We start from the raw sequence: 19,358 nt of genomic DNA on the forward strand, positions 1-19,358 counted from the left end.
GATTCTGTTCTTAAGACTTTTTCTATTGGGTTAAATGGCATAAGTAGTAAATGAGAAATACTTGTTTGAAATAAATTGCAACGAAAGCTTTACTTCATACCTACAGTGACAGAGGAAGTATTATTATACCTAAAATTCAGTCCCCACCTCAAACTTTATGTCTGATGTGATGCACATTAATTTTAGGTGCTCACCTGATAAACTGGGTTTATTACAAATAGTTTACAGAACACTGAGAAATACGTTTGAAGCAACTTTACTGAATTATCAACTATTTCCTTCTAAGGACACAGGATAGTTTATACCACCTGAGCATTTGTCTCAATTACTGCAATACACTGTAGCTGGTTAAAAACTGCAGCTATAGAAGTGTTGAGCACAGGCACAAACTATTCCAGAGCACTAGAAGTATTCAAATGTGGACAATCATTCAAAACACTATGTTAATATAGATGATATAGTTAATATAGTTAATATAAAAATAGTTAATATAGTTAATATAAATCCTTCATATTGTGTAATACTTATAAACTAATTTAAACTTAGTGGAATAAATGAAATGAAAAACAAAGGTAGCTGCTCAACACAATGATTTGTAGAAGATTATAAGAATTACAAGGAAGCAAAAAAGTAACATCTTTATTTCTAACGTCTTTGGATAAGAAAATAAGAGAGCATAAGATGCATAAGCTACTACTTGTGCTACAACTCGTGAAAGCCTAGTAATCAGACACTATGAATAAAGGAAATATTTTGCTCAAGAGCTATTTGAAATTTTAGCTTGTAGGCTGAATTACAAACCTTTGAAAACAGAATTAGAGAGGAACTCCTGGGAATTTAGACAGTGGTCAGTAGCTGTCATGAATGTAGCTACGCTTTTCAATTAAAGAAAGCCATAAAATATGAGAAGCTAAAGATTCAGTAAATAACTGGAGTACTTTCATGTCCTGCAGTTATTTAAATAAAACTCATCAAAGATCTACTATCTTCTAATAAATGACTGCAACCCACTGATGCTTTGGAGACTTAAAAACATATTTTTGTCTTGTAACTGAACTGTAGGCATTATTCTAGGCCTGTGCTTTGCCTGATTCACTCCTCATGGCATTACTTTTAGCTGGCTTCTAGCTCAGACCTGCTGCAACGCTTAACAGATGAGAGTAACCCCTGTCTTTTTAATTGCCTTTATACTTCTAATCTTGTTCTCATTTTCCAGAGGTTAAAAATACTTTGATAATTTAGGCAGCTAAATAAAGCTTCAGAGTACAGTGGTGTGTTCACTCTGTATTCTTAGCTTGCCATCTACAATCACTGAATTAATTCTGACATACCGTTGTGAGCATTCTATATCTGATTGCATTAAAATTGGTTCCCACGTCATATTTTAGTAGATTAAATTATTTGCTCTTCTAGCCAAGGTTGACACCCTTCATAAGATCATAATCTTTGGTACAGAGGAAAAGAAGGTTGTTTCAGTGAAAGTTAAAGCAAGGTGGGCAAAATTCAAGTAATAATTCCCACTATACTACTTCTTCCAGTCCTATTTTTGAAACAAAATTTTCATTGTGTATCCTTTGTTTTATCTCTCAATTTATAATTGATTCTCTTTTTTCCCTTTGCTGCTGTCTTTTATATTGAAACATACCAGGAGTATTGTCACATCTTATTTATAAGCTTTCCTCAGGGTTATACATTGAGCAAGATTGCTCAAATTAATGTTCTTCTAGGCTATTAATTAAAGAAAAGGGCATTTGACATGCTCAGTGCATAAGCAGTCAATGTCTAGACATAGTTTTTCAATCCAATTTAAGCTTTTCCTGTACAAGAGCAACTTTCTCTTTCCAGCTGTCTACATTTTAAGATAGAAAAACAGTAATTTCACATCATCTCTAATCTAGACAGAGGTTTCCATTCAGTTATGTGTCCAATTGTTTCTTTCCTAAGATAATGTTTATTGCATAATAAGAACCAATCTACTCCAAAAAAAAAAAAAAATCACAATAGGTTTCCCAGTCTTTTGAGAATATACTGTTTTTCAAAATCCATTGTCAATGATGTAAATAATGATCTGAAAACAAGGCATTATTTGCTGTGCTATGGGTGGAAAGATTTATAGAGTTATAGAAATACATAAGATTCCTTTCAATTGCAATTCAAATACCCAGCTCATATGTTTTTGTAGCACCCAAAAAGTTAATTCTAATGAAAATATTCTATGTTATTCTTGCATTGTCCATTTATTTCAGGAGAGAATAATCAATTAGTAAAGTACTGAAGTAGCAGAACAGGGACACTTAATCTTCTGAGTACATAAAGCACAAACAGTGGTAATGCAGACACAATCACATCAACAATTACATATTAAGCCTGGTCCAACTGAGTGCCTGTCTTGATTTAGTCTTTATATGATGTTTGCATGTGGATATTATGGTGGTTTTCCATCTTCTAATGGAATATGACCTTTCACAAGAGGCCTAAACAGCTACCAGATAATGTAGACTTTCATTCACTACACAGCAGAGATGAAAAGATGTAAATTTAATTAGCATTTCCCAGAACTCTCTAGTTTTGCATTATTATTGGAACTTCAGAACCTACTTCATTAAATGTTTTCTTCAGAGCTGATCCAATTTGATCTGAGGACTTTTTTTTTTTTTTGTAATAGGGGTGAATATAATGAAAATATACTTCCTATAAAGCCCTCTAGTTTGTATATTTATAAAAGATTTAACATTCCCGCTTTTCTCGTTTTTAGGGGAATATGTTGTTATGACTACACATTTTCATTTGAAGAGAAAGATCGGTTACTTTGTCATCCAGACTTATCTGCCATGCATCATGACAGTGATACTGTCACAGGTGTCCTTCTGGCTTAATAGAGAATCTGTTCCAGCAAGAACCGTATTTGGTAAGCAAGACCTATAAGCCGCTTGGCAATCATAAGCCAAATAGGTTTAAGAAATTTTATGATAAAACTAGTTACGTGTAACACGATATTGGAAAACAGCATGAGCCTGGACGTAGTGCAGTACACAATAGTTAACATGTTTCATTGCAAAGGTGCACCAGAAACTGATTTAAGGTCCAAAGCTTTTAAACTGATTGTAAGAAGAGACCTGAAAATACCTTAAGCAATCTTATTACAGTTCAAATTTTCCAAAACAGTAAGTGTATGAATAAAACATTTCTGACAATGGCAATGACATTCATGGTGGGGACTGTCAAAATAGCTTTAATCGATGAGTGTTAGTCATTTGCCATCCTTAGGCCCTTTAAAAATTCTTATCTTGGAAATATTTTTCATCAATTCTTTTTGCAGGCTTCTGCTAAAGGTCTCCTGTTGAAATGCAGTAAGAAGGCAACCTAAAAGACTCTAAGTTTATACAGTTGGTCCTTAGTGTTTTAACCACTGCTTGCAAATGCTTATCTTAAAATTAGAAACAAACAACTAGTGTATTCTTTGGAGGTATTAATCCAAGTCAAGTACATAATTAAAAATAAATTTAAAAAAGTAACAAATCTTCAGTTAAGGAAAACAGAACCTGAGATTTCTGCTATGTGACTTAGTCTTTTTTGTGATGTTCAGATGGGACACCTGAACACCTTTGGCAGGAGGAGGTAAAGGAACACACAGCTGAGTTGGCTTTTACACTTGTTTCCCTGCCTCAGGGCACTACTGGGGCAGCACACCATGGGTCCTGCTGCTTTGCTGAAGAGAATTTACCAATTTACATAGGACATAGCAAAGCCAGAGAGTCACAAGGCCTGTTGTTGAGAAACGCAGACTCTGAAACTCTTGTTGAACAAGAGCTATTTTTATTGACCTTTTCTGGCACTCTTCACAGCTGTGCTTTATTTTCCCAATACCTCTGGAAATCAGTCACAACTTGCATAGCCTTTGACCTCATGAGCTGAGTCATGGCTTTCTATTGATATACAGGTCTACATTTGCAGAATAATGGTTCAGACTACAGTATAATTAAATTTGATTTATATGATAATGTTTAGCTTAACATCTAAAATTAGTCCTGAATTTTAATCATCTTCACCGAGAATTAACCTGGGACTTTATGGGCCTCTGTAGTCACAGCTATTGAAATTGTAACTATTTTACTTCTTTTTGAACATGCCAAAAAGAAATGTCAGATCATCATTTTGAAATGCTGTACTTCATTGTCCTTACATGGAGAACAAAATTTCCTCATCTCACAATGAATAATATATAATATTGCATAAGCTGCTATCTGCACAGGCTCAAGGACCCACACATTTCTGAAAGTTTTCCTTTCAGAAGATTTATTTAGTAAATAGCCTTGTGTTTACTCCATCATTACGTATCAAGATAGCTTTTTCATTCCTTAACAGCAGTGAAACAATGCTACAGAGAATTTTTCATAAATGTATATACACACAGAAACACAACTTATATCTTTTAGTCCACTTAGTACCACAGACAATAAATATTATAAATTGTGTTTTGCTCCTATGTGAGAGAAACTTAAAATCACTAGCAATGAGTCAAATACAAGATTACGTTATCTCTCAGGGAAGAGAAATTGCTTCCTCATTGGGCACTAATAATTCAAGCACTTTACACCAGGATGTAAATACATTGTTCATTATTTGGCCTATTTTAGACCACTGCACATTTTCACTAACACTCAGTGCAGCGAAGATGAACTTGCAAGACACATTCAATACATGAAATTGCAGTTGTCAAGGTAACTTGTGGACATGTGATTTGATGTAAATGTCTATCCTGCACTTTAGATTTTTTTTTTTCAAGCAGCTGCAAGCAGAGCAAGTCCTGCTTGCTTTCTGTGGCCAGTTAAGGGAAAATGTTCACCAGCAGTGAGAAGTTCTGATATCAGAAATGCAGATTACATTGTCATTGTTCTTACATAAAGTCTTTGCTATTTTCAGGGCATCAGTGAATAAAGAGACAGAAATCTGTAAAACCATCGATTCAATGAAATGTAATATCACATATAGCTCAGTGCATTTGAGTATACATTTGAAGGTGCATATACCAAATTAACTGAGTGAAAACAAGTTTTTTCATTTTCTATCTAAATATCTTAGAACTGTGACAAGAAACAACTAAAAATGTTAAATTGTTACATCTGTAGGACAATTCACAGAGCATGAATAAGGAACAGCAACAATGATTCTCCAAATACCAGGAAGCATGAAGTAGTATCCAGTCCACAACTCAAAATATTATTTCCATTCCAACTTTAAAAATATTATTCTATTACAACAATGTCAAAGAATAAAGGTATAAAAGATGTTTTGAAGATCCTGCAACTTCCACAGAATGTGAAATCTGATATCTTCAATTAGCAACTGAGTGGGGAAGTTTATAAGAATTAGTGAAGACAAGGCTTTCCCATCTATTGTAACAGTTGAGAAATTAAGCATGAAATATAGCCACTGATCTAAAGATGCTAAAACTGTTTGCTTTGCAGGAGTGACAACTGTCCTGACAATGACTACTCTGAGCATCAGTGCAAGGAATTCGCTCCCCAAGGTGGCCTATGCCACTGCTATGGATTGGTTTATAGCCGTGTGCTATGCCTTTGTGTTTTCTGCACTCATTGAATTTGCAACAGTGAATTACTTCACAAAGAGAGGCTATGCATGGGATGGCAAAAGCGTTGTTCCTGAAAAGGTAACACCACTTAATATCTGTCCCAACAGGTCATGCTGTGTCATGCTTGGTCACTATATGGGGGCTTTTTAGCCTGTTAGAAATTCCTGTTATTTAGAATAATGACCAATTATTCCAAAAGAGTTTCCTCATATTTTTGCACACAGAATTTCTACATATACTCAATAATTACTTAAGCATTGAGTGCCTAAATACTACTTCTGACATACTGGATATTATTTAATGCTATTAACAATTAACAATTTTACTGAGATTTTGACTTGTACAATTAAGCAGAAAGAAGATAAAAGTGTATGTATTTTTAAGGGAAGGCAATTAATTTTCTAGGGTTTGATCAAGAGAAAATGTGGATGCCTCGGTATAAACACAGGAAAAAATCTTGTGGCTACTGTATTTGAATTTCCAAAGTTGCTCCCCAACATGAACTTCAGGAGGACTGCTCTGTGATCACAACCAAATAAATCACCACAGGACTTTTTTTCTTTCCTTTCTTTTGGCTCCTATAATGTCCCTATTTTTTAAAAACAAAAATATTATTTTAGTTCCTCATCCATAGGAGAAATTGATTTGTTTTGCAGGAAGCATTGACAGTTGTGTTGGAAATGTGCAATCCTGATCCATGACTCCCTGAATGCAGTAGAGAGAAATCACACTGACTCCCTTTGTACCGGGGTCAGACCCGGTCTGTAAATCACAGGTGCATCAAGAAATTGTTGAGGACATTTAGGGGATGAAAGAGAAAGTTTCCCATTTCCTATGAGTTATCATGTCAGCTGCTTCTGTGAGGAAGCTCATTTGGTTGGAGATATTTTTTGAGAGATCTTGAAACAGACTTTTAACTTGCCTAATTGGTTATTATGAACATTCACAGACTAGAGATTCAGCAGAATAAATATTTGGAGGACCAGATGTTACTCATTGGTGCACGAATATATGTGTTTAATTCAGGAGTGTATGCCTATATATAATTATAATTTTTTTTGCTATTTTAGTTTCATAAGTCGGTGAGAAAACAGAAATAAATACAGTACATTTACACAATGACAACTAATACAAAAGTATTGTAGAACAAATGAGTGAAGTAACAAAAGAATGTTACAGTAATGATCTGCATGACTGCTGGTGAATACTGAGTTTTCAGTTACTGATGATACTCTAATTGAAAATAATTTGTTTGATTCTTTGTTGTGCTCCTATCTTCATATCTATGGATATGTAAATGGAATGTAAAAAATGGAATAGAAAAAAATCCTTAAATGTTAAATATTGCCCTGTTAATATAACCTACCTTGTAACACAGTTACTGTAATCAGCCATTTCATTTGTTTCAAAGAAAATTACATTTTCAGAGAAAAACACACCAATAGAAACACAATATTCAAACACTATTTAGAACATCGGAAGATTTATGGCTTTGCATTTCTCAGCAGGTAAGGGTCTTTATGTATTTTTTGATATGTCAGCGAAGACATACCACTACCTGGTAGAGTGCATTACCTGCAGATGTAAGGAAAAGCAAGCAAGGCAAACTAGCAGTGAACAGAGCATCTTAATAAAATTTAGAGCTCTAATTAGCTGTCATATTGCTTTTTCATAAAATTGAATTTGACATGAAATATTAAGACCCTGACTGGTGTCAGGGATTTCTGTGCATCAGATTTCTCATGACATTTAAATCTATAGAAAGGGTCTCCTTTGAGATTTCTGTGAAGCTGTCCTCTGCCTGCTGGATTTGTCGCTGCTCGCTAGAGTGTCTGGCTGAGAAGGAAACAGGACTGGTTTCATACTCAGCAAGCCTGTTAGCAGCCTTCCTGCTCAGGAGGAAAAGAATGGACAGACAACTAAAAAAATCTTTCTGACATTGCCTTTTTTATTTTCTGAGTATTTTCTTCAACCTGTTTGTTACTCCTATTCAGCTGAAATATTCTGACAGAATTTGAAGTTTTTTCTTAGCCTCAAGCTAAGCTGAATATTTTTGTCATGAAATAAAGAGCATTTACATCAGAGTCATTATGTGAATCCCTTTTCTTACTAAGTAGCAGAAATTTAACATTTCAGCCTTAATTTCCTTCCTGCATGGGGCTGCAGGCCATGCTTTGACGAGCCTCTCCCCACTTGCCCTGCTGCTTTTGCAGTTTGCCTTCACGTTCCCAGGTGTCCTGCAGGAGCCCAGCTGCTTCCTGAAACATTCACCTCTGGAATAAGAACTTTTTACCAAAGCCCCCCAGCTGGGTGGTCTATATAGCTATTAAGCTACATTTGATCTCTCATAAAAAGTACTGTGACTACTTTAAAAAATACTGCCTCTGTGGGACAGCTGCTTCTTAAAACCAGAGAATTATATTTGCTATCTTGTGAAATGACATAATAGATCGCATTCTGCTGATATTTTCTCTTTAGCCATATATTCTTTTCTTTCCTTCTAAGAGGATAAAATCGATTTACCTATTCTTTTTTTGGCGAATACTGCCTGAAGATTTTTCTAAGCTCTTAGGAATTTTTTTGTTATCTGTTTTTTTCTCATAATCAGAGGAACTTGGAGCAAAGTGATGCTTTTCTTTACACCTCCTTAACAACCCACTACATCTCTCTCCTATGTTTATCCTTGTGCAGTGGCTGGAACAAGGGTTTGGACTGTCTGCAACAGTGACAGCTGAATTCCAACTGGTATTCCCAGATGCCAAAATTTAATTTTTTTCCTACAAGTAGATCTCAGAAGTATAATACTAGAAAACATAAGGACCCAGGGGAAAAATCTAGATATTCTTTCTGATCAATAAGTTCTTCTCCACTAAAGGATTTTCAATACATTCTTGCTTTAGCAATATAGGTAGGTGGATGCAAAAATCATACAGGTTTTTAAGTCTGTGTATATGGAATGACATTTTAGCCATTATGATCCAATTGTAACACTCAAGCAGGAACATTAAGTTTCTATTCCATAATGCATATGCTTTTGGTGTAAACCATTAGTGAACAGAATACTGACAGCTTTGCATTTTATTAAATAATCCACTCTTTTAGTGCATGGTCACATGATATTTTTATTGTACATTTTTATGTATAAAGTGTGTTAGAATGCATCATGTAACATTATTTGTGTTAATATTGGAAAGCTTCATTAAGAAATTCAGTGTCTTTTAAAGTTTTTGTCCTGGTCAAGAAGCACAGTTGATTAAGGGAATATTGATTCATGAGTGGCTTGTCACTTGATTACCATTAAAGGTAATTCTGTTGATCAGTGAGCCTAGCTATCAGTATAAGTCCTTGTTATACTTTGTCCATCATCTAATTTGGTTTCACTAATATAAATAATGCAGATGGATGATTTTGTCTTTGTCTTCACCTAAATATTTTGCATGAGTTATGTATCTGGACACTAACTTCTCTCTTACAGTTTATTACAATTTGTGGTATAAATTCAATTAATTGCAGAATTCTATCGTGCTTTTTATAATCTTATCTGTTGAGAAGATAGTGAGAATAAAACATTTTCTTCTTTCTTCAGCCAAAGAAAGTGAAGGATCCTCTCATTAAGAAAAATAACACGTACACAGCTGCAGCTACAAGCTACACCCCTAATATTGCAAGGGACCCTGGGCTGGCAACCATTGCTAAAAGTGCAACAATTGAGCCCAAAGAAGTTAAGCCAGAAACAAAACCTGCAGAACCCAAGAAAACTTTTAACAGTGTCAGTAAAATTGATCGACTATCAAGAATAGCCTTCCCATTGCTTTTTGGAATCTTTAACTTAGTCTATTGGGCTACCTATTTAAACCGGGAGCCCCAGTTAAAAGCTCCAACTCCACATCAATAACCTAATTTATTCGTATAGTTTTGTTTTTGTCTTTTGCTCTGGGAATTGCTTCCTGTTTTCACATACAGTAATTCCCATTTGCTTCATTGTCTCTGTCTTAAAGAAATTAAAGGTTTCTTTATTTAACAAAAGGTAGAATATATCTGTATATTTAAAAACCCTGTATGTGAGGGAGAGAACAATATAAGCTATATACTTTGGAAAAGTGATTCTGAAAATGTGTAAGAAGGAGTTTTAGAATAATGAAAAAGAAGGAAACCATTTGTAGATAGCTTAGTACCGAATGTCCCCAAAAGGTATTGTATATGTATGTGAAGAAGATATTTTTATTCAGAGGATTGTGGGGAGTGGGAAAATATTCTTTATGATGTTCCTGATGCACATACTATACTGTACCATTTATTCAACCACTGTTTATAATCTTTTCAAGGATGTAAAGCTTTACATTTGCTGAATCCCATAAAATATGTTATTTTCCTAATCCCTTTTCTCTTCTATATTCCAGACCACCTGAATTATAATATTAAATGATCTTTAAAGAAAAAGGAAATCTACTTGCTCTAGGTGCAGTTTGTCACTGTATAACACATAAGTTCTAATGGTAACAAATGCTTTAATCTGCTGTCTTACTGCAGTCTTGTTCTAAGCATTAAATTGTCACTAGACTAGATTTAAAACCAGTTGCACAATCAAGTGCAGATCCCATGTTCCCTCTATCACCTGTGTAATCCAAACAATTCCTGGATGATTTTACAGATAGCTTTTACTCATCACTACGTTTTAGAGAGTTAAAAAAAACAAAAAAAAAAAACAACAACAAAAAAATTTTTTGCAAGCTCTAGATATGTTGAATGTATTCTTTTATAAAATGATACATTAAAAAGAAGCTTTAGACTGAGATTTATGGGTAGCAGAAAGACAAAATATAGTATTTAAATAATATATGTAAATATGCAGCATGAGATTGTACATTTTTTTACTTTTTTAAAGTTGTGTTCTTAAAACATTGTGTAGGATTCACCTTTTAGCTCTTAATATGTTGTTAAATGCTCAATAAAACATATTTAGAGCCTGAATAATAAAAAAAAAAAAAAGTGGTACTGGAAAGTCTAAAAAATTAAATACACAGAAAGTGCTTGGAATTAATTCCATTTGTAAAGTGGTTAAGTGTACAGTAGCTTGCAATTTGACAATGTCATCCAATGTATACTATTAGATTAATGACTGGTCTGCTCAGGTCATTCATAAATACTAAAGTATGGAATTATATTTGGTAGGTAAAAATGGTGAAATATTTGTTAAGACAGAGGTTCATCTGTATATTACTGCTATATTTGCTGATAATAACTGTTACAATAAGTGATGTAATATATGTAGCATTAAATACAAAAAAGTCATACATAAAAGAATGTACAGGAAAATAGATTTTATTGAGTACACTTACTACATTTCATTTTTACTGTAGCAATATATTTGTAGGAACAATATGTAAGGGCTTTAAATAAAAGATGTCCATTTTGCAGGTATTGTGCTCCCTTTAAACAAAAATTCTAGTCAGTATCATTACTGCTGATTCTTAGAAATAAAATTTCAAATAAAGATTTTTCAGAGATTAAAATAATGGTGGATATTTGCAAGCATCAATTAAAAAAATGTAATATATGGTATTGAATGAGTTTTAAAACAGTGCTACATGAGCCTCCAGAGAAACAGTTACTGAGAGTCAAATTTCATAGGCAGTGTTTTCTAAACTCTTTCTCAATAAATCAAGAAGTTGACATTCTCTGTATACAAAAGGAAATAGCTAACGTTTTACTTAGAGAACATTTTTTTTTTTTTTGAATAATGCTTTATTGTCTAACATTTGGTCCTGTCTAAACTTGATAAGTTATCTGATTGGAGCTTATTAAAAGGGGATGTTTCATCTTCTGGTATCATGTGTAGATATATGTATAGAAAAAAATAAACTATGGCTCTTTAACTTCTGTGTACTTGTTTATCTTGTTATTTTTGGCGTTAAACTAGTGTGTTCATTTAGGGCATTTTATCTTTCTAGCAATTCATAGCTACCTTTTGGTCTGCATTTTGCACATTAGATGTGAATATTACTTAACTAGTCTGCTTTTTGCTATGCAATGATTGCATTATATCACCTCTTAGTTAGTCTATGCCAATAGTATTATACTGTATAAACTTGATTGCACAGTTGATCGAAGACAAGGTATTCTCTATGTAGCTTTTTTACAATGCTTTGCTAAACCATGTAATAATAGTAAGTCTTCCTTGAAAATAATGATACACTCTTATAGAGGACAGTTTCTGTTTACTCCTGGGATAATTTTAAAAAGATGACATTGAATGTTTATTGCACCTCAGTGCAGTGATGTGGCAATAAAACCTAAATCTAATAGAGGTTGTTATGGCAGAAGCATGTATTGCTTTACAGAGTTTAGCAAAAGCTCTTTATTTTATGTCAGACTGTAATTCTATTATAATAATAAAGCTAAAAATGTTCAATAATGAAAGTGAATGTTTTACTTTGGTTTTCTTTAGTTACTGCCTTTTATGACACATTGCTTGATAAACTGCTATTCATTCAAAAACTTAGTTTCTTTGGATTTGGCAATGAATGCAGTTTTAATAGATGTAATTTTCTGTCCAGTATTTTCCAGGGACAAATATAACAACAGGAATGTTTCAGAAATCTGATTTGACATTCAAAAATCATAGTTAAGGCTGTACAATGTATATCCAGTAAAGCAGTTAATTGAATCAGATGAACAATTGTTAAGATTTAGTACCACAACAAAGAATATGATATAGGGTAGGAACAGAATAAAATACATTGTCCCCCAGATAAAATGGCAGATAAACCAGAGAGTGAGTGTAAAAAATGCAGGTATTTATGTTACAGATTGCATTGTGTAAATAAAGGCACCAATGTAAGAAAGACTGTTAGAAGAGAACCTTAGTCTGTATAAAATAATATTATTTCACTTAAGAGTTGTGCGGATAGCATTCAAACAAGCATATCTATAGCTCAAAAATTTTCATTCTCAACTCTTCATTCTTTCTCCCATAGAAAAATACAGAGGAAAAATCATTCTACTCCATTCAGCCCTCAAATTTTCTTGGAAAAGATCCTGGAAAACAACGCTCATGTGATTATGTAGGGAGAGAAAAACAATTGGAGACATACAGTTTTAGAGGATCCAAAGCAGGAAAGGCTGATACACGTGTATATATGTATATCACAGTATTCATAGTGTCCTTGAGGATGAGTCCTACAGAAGGATTCTTCAAAATAGAAGGAAAGATTGTGTTAATATGGACTCAGTTTCTATTAACTTTTAATGCTTTCCTCCATTTTGAATGAAAATAATGTAGTCTGAATCCCTGTTCCGTGCCTCCTACTACTAATTCCACAGAGATTGAATCCCTATGGAAACCCACACAGGATTTTCTGGAGAAGCATGGTAAAGAAAGTGGTGAGTGACTGAACACCCACCTATGTTCACATGCCAGATGCAGAGCATACATGGGGATTCTCACATCTCCTTTGTCACTGCTCAGACATTTTTAGGCAGAATTTTACTCAAGTAAAATGAGTAAAAATGTCTAGATGCAACAGGATTTGACTCAGAGAAAAATATGTAGCACTACTCAGCTCCACAGCGTGGAAGAACAGCCTCATCAGATGACAAATTCACAGGCACCAGACAGTCCAGTGTGACACCCTGACATGGCATTGCCGTGTTTCCTCTGATATGACAGCAGTGTGGGAAACTTCTCCAGTTTTTCTTGGATCATCCCTAGAAGCTACTGCAGGGCTTTCTTAATGACCAAGAACTTTTTTTACAACAGCAATGACTTCTTTAACGATATTCTTTCTCTTGGACTGACTATGTGAGACCTGAAAAACCTGATTTCCTTTTCCTTCTATCTCCTTCTATTTTTCACCAATACGGTAAATAATAAGAGCTTATGAAACACCCTAATGGCTAAAAAATGGGGCACACATGCTTCAGGGAGCAAATAAGAAGAGAACCTCTTTCATCCTGTGCTTTGTATCTGAATGACTGTCCAAATAAATCAGTGTGACTGGGGAAAGTCAAACTTTTTCTTAGAGGCTGTAAAAATAACAGTCATCCTTTAAAAGATAAAAACTGTAGATCTCCTCAGACTTTCTATGGCAGATCCACAGAAGAAAAAAAATAATCCTCCTGCTATGCATAAACATGACATAGCTTAAATAAAAATGTGTTTGCAGTCTTAGCACATGAATTTTGCAAGTGAAGTGTATTATCAGCTTGTCAAGATCTTGCTGTCATGTTACATCTGATTACAAACTACGTCAAATACAACAAGAGAGGTAAAAGCCTTGAAACAACAAGTTTCTATAGGCTCATTCACTCGCTATAGATGCCTCCAAACAGGCAAGATGATTTCACAGATGCTGATAAACTTATTTGATTAAACTGTTTTAGGGCATCTGAAGATGCACTGAATAGATTTTACACTGGCAGCACAGCTGTTACATGCATTTGACCCAAAGACTAGAGACATTTCCCCTCAAAAACCTGCAGAGAGACAGATAGACCAACAAATGGCACTGCTTTTCTGAATGTGCTGTCAAGGGGGCAAAGATATTGGCTGAACTCTTTCTCCAATCAAGGACATTTGAATGCAAACAGATATGATTAATTTCTTTCCAAGTGTCCCCATATACGAAGTATTTAATTAATCTCAAATTGTACATGCCTAAGGATCTGAACAAGGCCAAAGATGATAAATTTGTTTAGAAGTGGTTTGCTAATGACTGCCCAGAATGCACTATCCTTGTTACATGGTAGTTTTACATGTATGCATCATCTGCTTAATACTAGGTGACTAAAGTGCCTCATAGGAAAAAAAAAAAAAATTTGCTACTGTGGGATTAATGCAGACTCTTTAAAAAACCCCACATACTTAGAGGTCCTATTCCATTACTGCCCGTAGCAGCAGAACAAGTGATTTGTAAGCTTCTAGGATTGCTCTCCCTTTTAGTGATATTTATTAATGCAACAAGTTTAACGCATGGATATGAAAATTTCCAGAAAAAAAAAAAAATCAAACAGAAGAAAATTTTTTATGGTCATCTAAAACCAAAAATAAAACCTAGTGAAGCTACAATAGTAAGATCTTGCTCGTAAATTACTTTTTTTATGAAATAGCTTACAAAAACAGGAAAATGGTTTTCAGCCTTGAATTTTTTAAATGAATGCACCTTTTGAGTAAGAAAAAAAGCCAACAGAGGTCACAGTAAAATTCTCTGCCAAGTGTTAGGACCTGTTGCAGGGACATTAAGAAAAATAACATTTTTCAATAAAACATAATCAAATAAATTATGAGGCCATCTCCTTTTTGGATGAAATTGTTGATTTCAGTAACTTCAGGAAGCATTTTAGATAGGGTGGTTGTTTTGATTTTGTTTTACTACAAAAACCCATGGAATTCAACTTCAGTTCCTGCCTGAGGGGCTATGGCAGGCATAAAGAGGTGAGTGACACAGTTCTCAAAGGTAATATCTCAGGAAATAACTGTGTGGGAGTCTTAGATCAAATATTAGTTTTAATATGGTCATGTGAAATATTTTTTTATACTGCACATGATGGTCAGCTAAACCTGATAGTCATGACAAAATAATACAGAGAATAATGTAAAGCTTTGTGGGCTTGATAGGATTGTGTTTCTTCATCTATGTGAGACAGCTAAATCAAACTTTAAAGAAAACTGCTAAATATAGCTATGCAGAAGACAATATCTACTGCCAATCAGCCTGCTGATTTCTGCACATTTCTATCATCACCTCCCTAGGTTGCCTCACCAGCACTTGATTTGTAAGGAACTTGTCTAATTTAGACCAAGCAAAATGGGGCATTGGATCATTAGGGCATTTACCAGCTTATTTGTGACTAACTTCTCTCCCAACTATATTGTCTGTGGGAAGGTGAAGAAAACATAAATGAAGTAACTAGAGCAACACATCCAATTTCAACAGTTTAAAAGGACACAGTATGTTTTATGAGAGTAATATACGTATTGATAGAATGTTTAGCTGTCTGCAAAGCCATAATTTTCACACCTGAATGCATTTCTCTTACATCCATGTGTAATCTCCTCCCCCAAAACATAGCCAGATCCCCAGAGAAGGTGAATCTTTTTACAGTTCCACATGATACTTCCAGAGGGTCCCAGCCATGATTTCACCATCAGCTTTCTAAGAATGCATAGGAGTTGTGTTCCGGTCATTGAGTTACTGAATCTCAATGGTTATGTTTATTTGTAAGTGACTCTAACTTGGCCCTCCTCTTCCAACAAATGTGTCAGGGCTGAAAATGTCTGCTTCCATTTAACAGTATTTGAACGGAAAGATTTTTTGCTTGCAACTCTCCAAAAGTATAAAAATTGAGAAAATTAATTTTTAGGAGACTGAGATAGAAGAGAAAGATCATTATAGATAATATATAAATCTGGTAGACCCAAAAATTCACTTTCAGATGTTTATCATAGCTTTAGTCCTGGTGATTAACCATCCATCATCCACCCCTCCACCCCCAGACAGCATTGGCCTTCTCTTAGCGAAGGAGTTAATAAAGCAACAAAAACCCTTTCAGGTGGATACAAGCAGAAATAAACGAGCTCTAGATGCTTTTGAAAACCTCAACCAATATTTCTAGCCATGCATAGAATGACTTTTAGAAGCACACTAGTGATGTTAAAAGATAATTATAACAGAATGCAAGAAAAAGATCTTTAGATTTTGCAGCGAGTTCCTCTAATCTTACTCTTGCAGATGCATGAATAGTGCCATACTTAAGTGGTACGCTACACAAACATGGGTTTCAAGTCTGAAAGATAAAAAAAAAAAATAAAACAAAAAACAAAAAACTGTTTATATTCATACTGCTGCAAAAGCTTTTCTTAATTATATAACAGAACTTGAAATTTATTTTGAGGATTGTCATAGATCTGCATGGAGCCACTGATCAGATAAGTTAGAGACATAAGTTAATTATTAGCTTCCTGTATCAGGCCTCAGTGATAGTAATGGCAGTAGAAATAACAGTTAGAAGTTCAAGTAAATCAATTCGGTGATATATTTCTATCACATTATTCTATAACTGACATAATTTATCTCTCAATATGACTTTTTCTCCTGAATACCATCCTTGGTTAATTGCAAAGTAAAAGATAAAAAAAGCAAGAATATTAATGTTAGTATAAAATACCTTAATATGCTTAGATTCAAAGGAAATAAGCAAGCTTCAAGAAATATGACCATATACCTAAAGAAAAGCAGTTTTATCTGGCTACTGCAAGAAGTAAATGGGAAGAAGTCTATAAATAAACACGATTCATTTATTTATAAATGTCTAGAGATAAGAAATAATAATAATTCTCCGGTGTAGCACAAGCTGACATTTATTACTAAACATAGTGTACTTAACAAGAGTTGTAAGACAACAGGCTGTTTTACTCCTGCCTCTTAATGGGAATTACATGAATAATGAGTCTCATGAGGCACTTAACAGTGATAAAGGTAAATATTGGCTCTAAAACATGTCAGACAAGCCATTATACCTCTGTAATGCAAGCAAGCTATACAGATTATTAGCTATTATTTTGTTTTATTATATCTAGTATTTAATAGCCAGGAATGCACATATTAAAAAAAAGAAGACTGATGATATTGGAAGGTACGGACAGTGCAAATGGCAAATAATCATCTATTTCTATTCAAATCGTAAGTGGCTGGATGGTGTGCCTCACTAATGTAAAGAAGACTTGCTTCAAGGTCAGCACACTGAAGGATCTTGAACAGAAACCAACACAGCAGTAACTGTATTGTAATGCATCATGTCTCCAGTCCCACATCAAAAATGCATCTTGTTTCTACTACTGCTAGTTTCTGTACAGTAACAAAGAGGAACTTGCCTGAGATTTCAGCTCTGCTATTCAAGGTTTTATGCAAAGAGTGCCAGCACTTTGCATAGTTAGAACAAACACACTGTTCTCATCAGCGTACAGGGAGAAAAATAAGGACGCAAAGAAACTTTGCCTCTACAACACCAGAAGGAATTGAAGACAAGAATGCTGTAGAGTCAGAGGTGAAGCAGCTTAACACAGGCTAGGGGAGGCTGGCAAGCAGTGAGAACAAGCCTGTGCGGTGGGAGAGAAGGGGGTGCCCCAGCTGGTGCTTCATGACTCCTGGTCAGGCCGGGCTTTGGCAGGAACCCGTCCCTGCTTCCCGCAGCAGCCTGGGCAGCGTTCCCCGCCCGGGCCACGGCCTCGCTCCCCCTGCCCAGTCCTTGCCGGGGCCCAGACAGGTCTCCCCACAGGAGTGACCTGACACAGAGCAGGACCGTGCCTGCCACAGGTTCCTAGGGAAAATCCTCAACCTTAGTGTGGGGCTATCTCTGTGGTTCCCTCAGAAGGGACGTTATGGCAGCATTGAACAATAAGGCTGAAAAAGGCTGCAGAAGATTGTCCTTGTCCAATGGTCCTCACAGAAATCATCATTCCCTATGACTGAAAAATTCTTATTAAATATGCACTGTATTAATTTCATAATTTCCACAGTTAAACTACTGCGTTTCAGAAAGGCCAAGAAGCCATTAACATTGGATGCATGCTGATGTCAGTTCTCAGTCCAAGAAAAACAACAGACTTCCACAGGTGGAAAAAAGGGCAGACCAGATCACAAACTGTCAGTAACAGTAGTTGCTAACTCATGATATCTGGGATTTAGGAAACTGCTCATCTAAACATAACTTTCTGTCCACTTCTGCACAATCAAAAGAAAAATATTCACCATGGTCATACCACCCTAACTCCGGTAATATAATGTAATGGTTTAGCTATGGTTTAACTCTCCAAGAACCTAAACTACTGAATCTTTTTCTGGGTGAATGTGGATAAATCACTTTTTTCTACAATTATATTGCTTCATTGGTGAAATGGTGATAATGATGCTGATCTGCTCACAAATACTCTTAATTCATATTTCTCTCTTTAAACAAATGAAGGTTAATAAAAAGAATTATCTTGCATTTCACTGGGTTTGAAGAAATTGAGCTGGGATCCACTCACTCTTCTCTCCCAGACTTCTTGTGTGACTTTTTGATTCTGCTTAGAAAAAATATCACGTACCAGCTAGGCATTATTGCTATTAGCGATAACAGCAACTAGCATCTCTTGTGAGTGACCGAGACTTTCCAGCGGTAACTGTTGTACAAAGACGTAAAAGGCAGATAATTAGGAAGAAAAGGAAGAAAGATGGAAATCTTACCACAGTAACGGTTATGGTTATATATTTGGAAGTCTCAGCATTGGAATGCGCTACTGATAGCCAGAAGCCTAGCCCGTACTAGATGAGAGTGTACAAGAGAGCATTGTGCTTAAGCCAGTTTTAAAAGAGAATTTTAAATAAAACAAGAATATATTTTGTGGAGACTTTTTTCATCCCAGCATGTTGCTAATAAAAAAATCTCAGATTTTGGGGGTAAATGGTTCTCAAAGTTTATAAAATTCTTAGCAAAAATCTGAAGTATGTTCAAAACACCTTTGGGTTGTATACTTACAGGGCAAATACATTCCCTGTCTTGCAGAGGATTTCTTCATAAAGGAGAAGGCTTCTGAAGTTTGAATAGCATCTGTGGTGAGTAATACATCTCAAAAGACCTGTCTCAACTCTCTCTACTCAAGAAGCTGTCACTTCTGATGTCCCAGAAATCACCAGTCTGACTTACATTTCTTCTGTCACTCATGCTACTGCTGGCCAGTGCAGTGCAAGAGGTCAAGGGGTACAGTTGTAAAGATATGCTAAGA

The 19,358-nt window shown here is 35.0% G+C and overlaps 1 protein-coding gene across 6 annotated transcripts in view; it reads left to right on the forward strand.

Moving 5' to 3' along the window:
* GABRA1 (gamma-aminobutyric acid type A receptor subunit alpha1) overlaps positions 1-12,013 on the forward strand; it is a 44,751-nt gene extending 32,738 nt beyond the window's left edge. For 5 of the 6 annotated variants that reach the window (XM_033006026.2, XM_033006007.2, XM_033006017.2 and 2 more), the window contains exons 8-10: positions 2,756-2,908; positions 5,469-5,671; positions 9,180-12,013. In XM_033006026.2, the coding sequence (XP_032861917.1) occupies positions 2,756-2,908; positions 5,469-5,671; positions 9,180-9,488 (665 nt within the window). In that variant the 3' untranslated portion in view covers positions 9,489-12,013. The other variant, XM_033006036.2, reaches the window with a different exon arrangement.
* The last annotated feature ends 7,345 nt before the right edge of the window (positions 12,014-19,358 follow it).

Source organism: Tyto alba, unplaced genomic scaffold (genome assembly GCF_018691265.1).
Source record: "Tyto alba isolate M040663 unplaced genomic scaffold, T.alba_DEE_v4.0 Super-Scaffold_17, whole genome shotgun sequence".
Taxonomy (NCBI): Eukaryota; Metazoa; Chordata; class Aves; order Strigiformes; family Tytonidae; genus Tyto; species Tyto alba.